General features: G+C 53.0%; 1 protein-coding gene across 22 annotated transcripts in view; it reads right to left on the reverse strand.

Moving 5' to 3' along the window:
* Positions 1 to 7,442, reverse strand: part of CAMK2G (calcium/calmodulin dependent protein kinase II gamma) — a 56,209-nt gene extending 48,767 nt beyond the window's left edge. For 10 of the 22 annotated variants that reach the window (XM_040485436.1, XM_040485447.1, XM_040485431.1 and 7 more), the window contains exons 1-2: positions 7,252 to 7,441; positions 5,822 to 5,916 (exon numbers count right to left, since the gene is read on the reverse strand). In XM_040485436.1, coding sequence (XP_040341370.1) covers positions 5,822 to 5,916; positions 7,252 to 7,316 — 160 coding nt within the window. In that variant the 5' untranslated portion in view covers positions 7,317 to 7,441. Of the gene's footprint in view, positions 1 to 1,031; positions 1,051 to 5,821; positions 5,917 to 7,251 lie in introns of those variants that run through there. The other 12 variants (XM_040485444.1, XM_040485439.1, XM_040485441.1 and 9 more) reach the window with 4 other exon arrangements.
* Between the last annotated feature and the right edge of the window lie 3,538 nt (positions 7,443 to 10,980).

The following is a 10,980-nucleotide window of genomic DNA, read 5'->3' on the forward strand; positions in this document are numbered from 1 at the left end:
CAGGTGACACAAAAAGCCAAGCCCTACTTTGGCCTTTGTGTCGTAAGATAAGAGAAGCTTTAACTAAGGAGGGAAAGGAGAGAGGAACCAAGAAGTTGTTCCATAGCAAAGGTCTCCCAAACCAGCTTGGGTGGAGAAAATCCCCATGGGGTCACTAGCAAGGTCCAAGAAGGCAGGGCTCTGCCTCTGGACACTCTGGATGCTCTCAGGGCCAGAACAGGGTCAGCCGCTGAGTTCTCCATGCCCCCGGCACGGCTCTGGGTGCCTGCAGCCTTTGCCCACTGTTTTGGTGACATTTCCTTCATGGTAACCAGCCCCAAGTAAAACATCCCAGGAAGCAGCCCCTAAAAATAGCTCCTCCCAGGGCAGCAGCAAGCGGGGGGCGGGCAAGAGAGAGAGGAGAAAAGAGGGGAGCAGATGGGAAGCTGTTGCCGCTGCTGATAGGACCCAGGAAACAGAGACGGTGTTGGTGGGGAGTGGCTGGAAATGTCCCCACCACAAAGGGTCTGTACCCAGAGAGGGGGGGTACAGATGAGAGCGAGGCCTCAGCCAGCAGAACGGAGGGATTTGCTCCACTGGGCTTAGAGCTCTGGGCCTAGATGGAGGTGTGGGGATGATATATCAACATTCATCACAGGAACAAAATGCCCAGAATCTGGTTTAAAGGGAGGAGCCAAGTGAAGACCACACTGCTTAAGGATGCTGGGGTCTGAGCACTAGCAAAATCACTGGCATACCTACAGCTCAAAAGAAACAAACCAACCTTCTGTGCCTTGGTTTCCCCACTGGCCCTGGGGCAGATCTTTTTGGCCCTGGGCAGATGACAAAGGCCTCTGCTGAGAGGCACTCAAGAGGTGCAAAGTGCCCATCTCTTCCTGTCATCACCCTTTTGGCACCCATGGGATCAGGCCCTTGTTGGCCTGCCAAGGCTGTCCAGAGAGCGAGCACAGAGATGGGGACGGGAGCCCATCATACCCACGCCTCCCCTTCCCTGCCTGTAGCCTCACCAGAGAATGGGGTCAGCCACTCACCTCTAGGGTTTCAGCATAGCCTCGAAGCTTGGAACACAGCTTCTGACAAGAGACCAGGGCAAGCAGCAGGAAGAGATCAAGGATGGGGCCACCTTCCAACCTCCATCCCCACCCCATGAGGCTAGCACCCGAAGTCACTCTGGGAAGGTGGACAGGATGGCAGGGTGACAGGCCAGTGGTGTATGAACTAAGACACATAGCTCACAGCGTAACTGTATGACAAAACCGGCCCAGCATAAGCCTTGGCACAGAGAAGGGACCTCCAGGCTGTTTTCTCATCCACTTAGGGGGACGAGTCAGTGGAGCTCAGTCACTTATATACAGGATGCCCATCTCTCTGTCAACAGAAACTGACTGGCCTATTATCCTCAGGAGGAAAACACAGTTCTGCATACAACCTCCTTAAATGCTTCCTCAAGTCGCAGAGTCCTGGCATTCCAGTGCTGCATAGATCTCTCTTCCTTCTACCCCTCCCGCACTGCTGCTTCACCCTCCCCTCTCTGCCTCCCCTCACTTCACCCAGATCCTTAACAGGAAAGTCTCATTTGGAGATACCACAGGGGACACAAATGTCATGGGGGCTACTCAGGCCAACACTAAGGGGGTGGGGACTTACAGCTGGCACCACCCAGGGGGATCCTATTTCAATCCCCAGGGCCAGCTGGACCCAGAAAGGGACAGCCTTTGCCCTTCTGATGGCCAACATGCCACAATCTCAGCCACTCAGCTTGCCACAGGCTTGGACACAGACTGACACCTCAATCTGGGGGCTCAGAAGGAGGCCCCTAATCACAGAAAAGCCCATGTGCACAGATGGCCACATACAGGCAGAGATGCCACCTAGAAAAGGCTGGGCCAAGGTTTGTCTGGTAATCTCGGAGAATGTGGCAAGAGTGATTGTTGATGCTGTTACTGATTTTAGATGGCATTTCTTAAAGCATGGCTGAGGGACCACCTGCATGAAATTCACTAGGGCACCTGTGTAAAATTTAGATTCTGGGACCCAACCCCAGACCTTCTGTGGATGGAGACTAGGAATCTGTATTTTTTAACCAGTACTCAGGTGATCCTTACACATACTAAAATTGAAAATTGTGGCTGAGAGGAAGTCCCAACATTGCCCTATAAGGTCATTTCTGAAGGGAAGAAAGAATCATAAGCTACACTATCTTCCTACATCGCCCATCTACCATATATGCCCCAAGCACGGTCTATAACTTCATGTGTCCTCTCCAACAGTCATGTCAGGCTTACAGCTTGGCTCCATGGATTCACAAAGGGGGAACCCAAGCCAGCCACAAGGTACGAGGGTTCCTACAACTTGGCTCCGAGTTTCCTGACAGCCAAAGCCAAGAAGCAACCATGACCGGTTATGTGGTCCTTTGAATCCATTCATTCAACATGTATAGGCTAGGTATGTGTCAGGCACTTTGTTGGGCCCTGCCTGCACAGAAGTGAAGAAATAGATATGGTTCCTACCCTCACTTCACAGGTCCTCAGGAAGAGGAAAGCTTGCTTACATTTAGCCTCAATAGAAATTTCTTCACGGGGGTAGGGGGTATACAGACTAAATAAATAGACATAGCAAGTGCTGTAACAGATTTCAAAATACTGTTTCTGGTAGCATCTCTTAGTAAGGCCAAGTATCCACTGTAGTAAAAGCAACTGGAATCCGGACAAATGGTCCAAATACAGAGATTTCTTATAATGCTAACTGTTCCAAGGATAAATCCTAAACTACGGAAGAAGAAAGGACCATTTGCCCTTCAACTATAGCAATATGGGGAAACGCTTTGGATGTAAGCAAGAGAGCAGGATATAAAATGTTAGGCTCCACGAGGTGAAAATCTATATGCATATGAATAAAGATAAGAAGGGAATATGAAGATTTAAAAATAAAAAAAGACATAAGGGCTCAGGCTCCTTGGGGGGTGCTCTTAAATCTTAAAATAACGACTTATCATTGCCATCACCTGGCCCACTAGCTCCTGCATCCAAGCCTATTTTAAATGCCTCCTTCAGCCTAGTGGAGAGCTAAGCTTGGAACCACAGGCTCCCTTCAGAGCCCCAACTCCACACCTATCACTGTTCCAAGCAAAGGGAGTGACGTTATGTGACTTCCAGTGACTTTATGTAGACAGGCCAGCAGACAAAGACGGTGCTCAATGCACAGGCACACGCACGCCCTACCTTGTAACACGGCTATGAACGTGGGCCTCTGAAGCCACAATGACAAGAAACAACAGAGCAAAAGAAGGATTCCCATCCATATCAGATCCCCCATAAGACCAGGTGATCTCTCCCCATGCCTCCTGAACACTTCACCATGGATGCCAAGGAGAAGCAGCTTGATACCCTTTTCTTTCCTTTCGACTTACAGCACAGAAAATCACAAACAAGAAAGGAAAAGGCAGAGAGACTCAGCAAACAGAGCAAGCCCCTTCGGACCCTCATGGATGACTCCAGTGGGCCCACCACATTCCCAGACACAGAAATCCAACACCTGCGGAGCCCTAGACAGACAGACAGTGACGAGTGAAACCCAGCCCCAGCTGCTGCACCTTTATAAAATATACAGCGTAAACTGAGAGGCTACAGGGAAGCCACGGCCTTCACTCCCTAACCCCATGGGCACCAGCATAGTGGGCACCCTGGCCCAACTCTCCACAAGCTCACATCCCCTGTGCCCACACCTACAGCACAGCCCCCAGCTTGGTCCCTCCATCTCCAAGACAACACCCTCCCACTCTCCCACCTCCAAACGGTACTGGCACCAACAGATTCCTGACCCGTCTTGTTGGCACCTGTGCCTATCAGCCAGGACCAGGCCTCTGTCCCTAAGTTAACCTGGCACGCAAGCCATACAACAAAGCCCCAGTCTTGGCATAACCATCTCGAGAGAGGGGGAGTTGATGTCTGAAGCATATGATCTTACACAAGAATCCTTTCCTTGAGGAAAAAAAAAAAAAAATCAAAGAGAAACCAAACCTCATCCAGTTTGGGCAGGGAAAGAAAGATGTCAGTCAGAAAACCAAGACAAGGTTGAAAGGAGGTGAGGAAGGGAATAGAACATGATGACACAGGTCAGGAAAGTTCAGGTGGGTAGGAAAGGAGAAGGAAATGACAACCAAAGGCAGGCAGCTCCACAAAGTCACCACAACAGCTATCTTCACATCCTAGAGTTTGGTTCCTAGAGTCCCTCCCTCCCTTACCCCTGGGTCGGAGGACACTGGTCAGATGAGGAACGCTAAGCATTGCATCACTAACTGGAGACACCAGACACCAGCCCCATTTCTGATGCACCAGGGCTATGCTGCGTGGGCACAGGGAGGTATGCACTCTAGAACTGTCGTCTCTGCCTGCACCCTGCACCCTTGGCCAGAGGATGTCTGCCAAAGAGCCCAGCCCACTGTGTCATCCCCTACCCCAGGGGAGGAGGGCATCTGACTGCCCACATATCTCTATGGCAACCATCGCCTCCGACTCAAGGTACCCAGAGAGAAAGAAAACAAACAAATAAGTCAACTTCATAGCCAATTAGAGGAATGGCAAGAAGTGGAAGCTGGGAAGGAGACAGTAAGACAAGCTCTGTTTTGGGGGATAAAGAGAAGCCCTCCCAGACAGGAGGCAGACACAGCCTTGGTAAACAGGTCCCAGAACAACTGTACACATAACAGAAGCCCACTGTCATCTCTGTGGAATTTAACAGCTTCTCTGATGCTGAGGGACATTTACTGTATCTCTTACCCCAGAGATGCCTGGGTCACTATTAACCACAGTCCTCACCTTCCCCAGGGTGTTTGTCCTGGCTCCTAATATATTTGTGGCATCCCATTGCCCCATACTAATTCCTTTCTCTGAGTCTAATAACCTTTGTCGCCCTCGATGACGATCCATCCACATTACCTCTGTACTCACTAGACCTGTTCACATAGCACTTCACACATTGCTGGGTCTATACCTATCAGATGAGGTGAGTTTGGCAAGCACCCAATACAAGGTTCAGGGAGTGTAGGTTCGAGGTGTGAAAGACAGGGCCTCACCCTCCTGGCCTCAGGTACTTGGGAGGATCTCACAAAGCAGGCCCCAAGGCCTGGGCCTTCACAATCCTCAGATCTGGACGCAATGCTGCTCCCACCCGGGCCAGGCAATTGAGATTTCCAGACCATGAGGCATCACCCTCTCCCCAGGACAGGCTGCATCTGCTGCTGCACCACCAACTTTGTAATTTGATCAAAAAAGCAATCAAGTTCATCTGGCAGGATTTGTTCCCGAGAAGCCCTCGCCAGTAGCAGCCTCCCCTGATGTTTACAGATTCCCTTCCCTTGGGAGTCTGTTCTGCCGCCTGGTGGGCAGGGGGAGGCTGGATTTGTCAGAGCTGTTCACTTACTGCATTTCCATCCTAAGTCACCACTGAGGCACAGGGAATAGGACAGGCCTGGGGTGGCTACCACTACCCCCAACACAGAGACTCCAAATTTAGAGCTCCCCATTCCATGCTACCACCACTCCCCACATCTCCTCTTCCCTTAAAAACCAAACTCCCTTGAGCCTTCAGGGACCATTCCTTCTCATAGCTATCTCCATGTCTTACATCTTTCTCATTCTTTTCTACCTGAGCACTTCTGGTTCCCCATGCAACTCCTTGCCTGGCTTCCAAGTCAACCAACCCTGAAATCTCAATTCTTCTGCAGGGGCTAAAATGCACAACTCCTAATTCCTGGAACATCTTCAGAGGCTATAGCCCTTCGAGGCAGTCTAATGAGAGGCCAAGATGGGGGAACACTCACCCCGGGCAGATAACTTCTTGGTATTGATGATTTTTGCTGCATACTCTTGCGTGGAGGTTTTCTTCACACACCTGCGGACCACAGAGAAAGCACCCCTGGAGGGAGAAGGGGGAAAGAACTGGGACACGGAGCAGAGCAGAGTGACACAGACACGCTTCGGGTCTGAGAACAGCGATGATCGCATTACCATCCCTTTAGTCAAAATCACACACACCAGCATAGTGACCATCGCCATCCAACGTGGGGCAGAAGGATGAGGCCACTGCATGACACTGAACAGATGTGATGGAGGACCACCACATCCCACTCCCACATCTAGTCACTGGACAAAGCAACACCCCAACCTCAGGCTGTACATCAGGAGCTGGTGGGCAATGCTTAAAACACACACCTGCTGCATCTCACAGACAGCTCTGCAGTCCCAACCAGGAGAACCAGGAGAAGGGACAGAGACCCTGCCCTTCCCTCAGCGGGAATAGTTGAGGGTAGGGGAAGGGAAGATTAGACAGAAGGTATAATCCGGAGAGGGAAATCTCCCTCAATCATAGGGGAAGATGAGGAAAGTGAGCCCCCACAACTGGCTTCATCCCACTGCACCCCAGCTCAACTGACAGCACGGAAAGAGAGGATCTCAGACATCAATAGCTCCCCAACCCTATGATATTTTCCACTACTTTCCCCCCAAATGGGAGCTCGCACTCTCTAGCTCTGGAAACGTCTAGGGGGGCGGGCAGGGCGGGGGCTGCAGTGGCCGGGCTCGGCGCCGCGGGTGGGGGTGGGGGGGGGCCGGGGCTGCTGCAGCGGCCAGCTCAGTGCAGAGGGGAGGGGGATGCTGCGGCTGCGGCGCGCGGCTCCCGGGACCACTGCAGGGATAGGGGGAGGGGATAAGGGGGTGCTGCAGCACTGCCCAGAAGCGGGGCTGGGATCCTGGAAGCATCACTAGCGGGGGGCGGGGCCGGGCACCAAACATCCCCCCCACACTCAGGCACCGCAGCGGGGTTGGAGCCGCAGGGCCAGGGAGGGTCCTGAGTGCCAGGCGCGTGGGACCTGAGACAGGGTGCTGAGTGAGCTCCTGAGTAGGGTGAGGAGGGGGCGCGGCGAGCAGGCGGGGTCAGAATGGGGGGCGCCTGATGGATGAGGGAGGGGCGGGGCTGGAGGGCTCCGAGGAGCGGTCCGGGGGCTGCAGTCCCCGCGACAGCGCGGTGTGCAGCAGCCTGGGCAGCTGCTGCAGGGCGCGGAGGGGGCTGCGGGGCAGAGAGCTGGGGACGAGGGAGCCCCGGAGGCGGCAGGCGGGAAAGGCTGGGGGTGGGGCGGGCCGAGGGGGCGCTGCAGCGGCCGGTGCAGGGCCGGGGGGCGGGGCGAGGAGCCGCATAGCGCCCGGGCGGCGGGGACAGGGTGGGGGGCCGCGGCGGGCGGAGTGAGGGCCGTACTTGCCGAGCTCCTCGAAGAGCTGGTAGTCGTCGGTGAAGCGGGTGCAGGTGGCTGTGGTGGCCATGCTGGCGGGCGGGCGGACGCGGCGGTGCAGCCCGCGCCGACGTCGGTGCACAGTCACCGCCGCCCGGCTGAGGGAGCAAGAGGAGGAGACGGGGCTGAGCCCGGCAGCACCGCGAGACTTTACCGGGGAGAGCGAGGGAGGGAGGGACACCCCCGCGCCCGCCCGCCTGCCCCGCCCCCAGTCCGGCCGGCCCCCCCCGCCCGGCCCCCGGACCGCCTCCGGGGAGGGGCCTTCTGTCGCCGGCTCCGCCCCGCCCCGGGAGCCGCCCGGGTCTGGCCGCACGCTCAGGGGAGCAGAGGGGAGCAGAGAGGAGCGGGGGTCCCAGCCCCGGGCCACCCCGAGGGAGCCGAAAGCCTCGCGACCTGTGGGTTTGTCCCAGGGCAGACCCTGCAAGGGCTCGGAATGTGCGTGCTATGTGTGTGTTTTGGGAATATGTACCGGTCTGGACCACCGAGTTTTCTAGCAGTCTTTAGCCCCCAGACCGGCTCATACGACGTGGAGAAGAGGCCAAGGTCAAAAAGTCGGCGTCAGACTGCACACGCGGGCGGCGCCCCCAGCCTGTGCAGAGCCAGTGCTTTCAGCAGCCTTCCCTCTGGAAGTTGATAGTCTAGACTTGTGTAAGCATCAGGGCCATTATTAGATAAAACCCTTCAGGCACGGTTTGTTCAGGGAGACCAGGCCAGAGCCAAGGATGCAGGTGGAACTTTGCCTTCCTGCACTCCAACCTTGGAGATAAGACAGTGTTCTCTCTCAGGCTAGTAACGGCAGGGATGAAGTGGGAATGATTAGAAACGTTTTGTGCAGTTGTGGGCTGGAAGAGCAAGTGGAAGGAAGGAGAAAATATCCCCATTTTCTTTCAGCACACCCTGTATTTTTATTTTATGGCACCCATCACAATTTGTAATGATATATTTACTGCTGTGAGAGGCAGTAGAGCTAGAATGTGGTTGTCTAAAGAGTGAATTCTGATGTCAGACTGCCTGCTTGGATGTATGGGCAATTCATTGACCAGCTGTGTGATGTTGGTCAAGTCACTTAATCTTTCTGTGCTTCAGTACCTTATCTGAAAACTGAGAAGAATAATAGTATCTACCTCGCAGGGTTGTGAATATTAAATGGGCTAAATCACATAAAGTACTTTGAAGAGCTCCTGGCACCTAATTAGAACAGAGGTAGCTATTATTATTTAATATTTGTCTTCCCACTAAATTGTAGGCTCCAATAGGGCAGGGCCCCTGCCTCCTCTGTTCATCATTGTGTACTTAGCCCCAGACCCTCAGGAAATATTTGTGGAATGAAAGGACTACTTAGGGCTGTGGTAGGGGGAGGGAGCTACCATTCCTTCCTCTGTCCCCACTGTCAGAGGAATGGTAGGACTGAGGCACATAACTGTCTCAGTGGAGGAGAAACACGCTGGGCAGGTTCCCGACCTGCCCTCCCTGGGCAAGTGTACCCCAAGTCCCGGGCCAGCCCCAACTGGGCAGGATGGAGTTGGGCCAACTGCTGCAGCTCAGTCTTGATTACAGCAGGACGCCCACTGGGAGTCAGGCCTCCATTGTCAGCAGGCTGGCTCACAGAGAAGGCAGCTGAGAGGCTGAGAGGCTTTCCAGCCTCCCTGGCTGCCTCCCTGAGGGGTGGGCGGAGCAAATCTCCCAGGGAGGGCTCCCCTCCTCTCCTTAAGCAATAGCCCTGGGAGCTAAGGAGAGCCAGACTGCCCAGTGGGGGCGATTTAAGGAATAGGAGAGGAAAAGCATTAACAGATTGTCTAGGAAGGGGTCAGAGAGGGCCAGAGGAAAGGGCTGAGGTGACAGTACACCATGCTCCACCCCTCCCCAGGGCACAGGAAGTAAGGCGCTAGGGAGTAAGGCCACTTCCTATCTCAAAGCACTGGGGTGAAAGCCAGGTTCCAAGTCCCAGCGTGGGACTTGGGCAGGGCAATGCAATGAGATTATATATGGGGATGACAAACAGTCCCGAGTTTCTGTCATCTACCTTTTTTTTTTTTTTAATTTTTTTTCAACGTTTATTTATTTTTGGGACAGAGAGAGACAGAGCATGAACGGGCGAGGGGCAGAGAGAGAGGGAGACACAGAATCGGAAACAGGCTCCAGGCTCTGAGCCATCAGCCCAGAGCCCGACGCGGGGCTCGAACTCACGGACCGCGAGATCGTGACCTGGCTGAAGTCGGACGCTTAACCGACTGCGCCACCCAGGCGCCCCTCTGTCATCTACCTTAAATGCAGAAGTGACAGCTAGTCTGCACTCCAGAAATAGGGGCTGCATATTAATCATCAATATGCCCTTCCCGAGCCCTCAGGACAACTTGGTTCCCGACCTCCTCATGTTGAAACTTAATATTCATTAATATAAGGTGGAGTGAGAAGATGGAGGGAGATCTGAACAAGCACAGACTAGGGCTACTGGAAAGTCCCCTAGGGTATCCCAGGAAAAAATGTTAAAACAGCACTACAACTGCCAGGTACCTACTGTGAGAGGGGGGGCTATCTTCTCCACTGAGCATGAGGGTTCTACCCTGGATATTTGAGGGTAACCATATAAAGCACTTTGCAATGAGCCTCTGGGTAAAAGGAAGAGTGATGAAAAAAATAGTGGGGGGAAGCCTTGGGGATGACTCACAGTACTGTGTAAGGGGAACTAGCTATCTTTCAACAAATGTTTATCAACTGCCTACTATGTGCTTGGCACTGCCTCTCATTTTGAGAAACATCCAAATAAAGTGGAAAATTAGACTTCACAATCAAAACAAAACTCAAATCATTCTCTCCTTTTTCCTATGTTTCTCTCACTCCTCCTTCTCTCACTACTTCTGTCAACAAGTCAGACTCTGACGTGGCCAGAGTGGCAATTCGGAGCCTATAGACACCTTTGTGTGCACACACAAATACACACCCTCATACACACCCTCCTGATTCCCATTGCTGTAGTACCTACGCAACCTCCAGCTACCCCACAGAAATTAGGAGGAAGATGCATATAAATAATAACGAGTTCACCAGCTCCCTGCGCATCAGTATCTATGGCAACCTCATGGGGTCCTCGAGCTGTGCTGTTCTGGTTGCAGCAAGTCCCCTGGGCAGCACCAGCACTCAGGCTGTGCCCACAGCATGGGGAACAGGGAATTACACAGGAAATTGATGCCCTGATAATCACCAGAGGGGTTCCACTGGGTGGGACCCTCTGTCATTCCTCTGCTCTTTCTCTTTCAAGGCTCCAAAAATTGCACCATGGGACTTGCTCCCTGAATGAGAGAAGCCTCCCTTCCTAATTTTGGAATGCAATTTTAGAGTAGAAAGGTACTTATTCTTCAGACCTGAGGAAAATGGGGCAGTTGAAAGTGAGGTGTTTAAATGCAAGGGGGATGACACTTTTGGAAACAAACAATAGTTACCTACTTGTTGGGGGATGTTGTAAAATAAATTTGGAGAGAATTTAGCCTTGTGCCCATGAGGAGTTTTCAATCCATATTCCACAGAAATGTACAGGTTACATGGTCATGCCACAGCAGCTACTCAACATATATATTGAGGTTCAGTGTAAGGTTTTGTTGAAGAAGAGTCCCTGGCTTAAAGACGTCCCTGAAAGAAGTTTGAAACTCACTGGACCAGTGGCTTCCGAAGTCCCCTCCAACTCTAAGATTCTATGG

The sequence above is a fragment of the Herpailurus yagouaroundi genome, unplaced genomic scaffold (genome assembly GCF_014898765.1).
Source record: "Herpailurus yagouaroundi ecotype Mexico unplaced genomic scaffold, PumYag 163, whole genome shotgun sequence".
Lineage (NCBI taxonomy): Eukaryota > Metazoa > Chordata > Mammalia > Carnivora > Felidae > Herpailurus > Herpailurus yagouaroundi.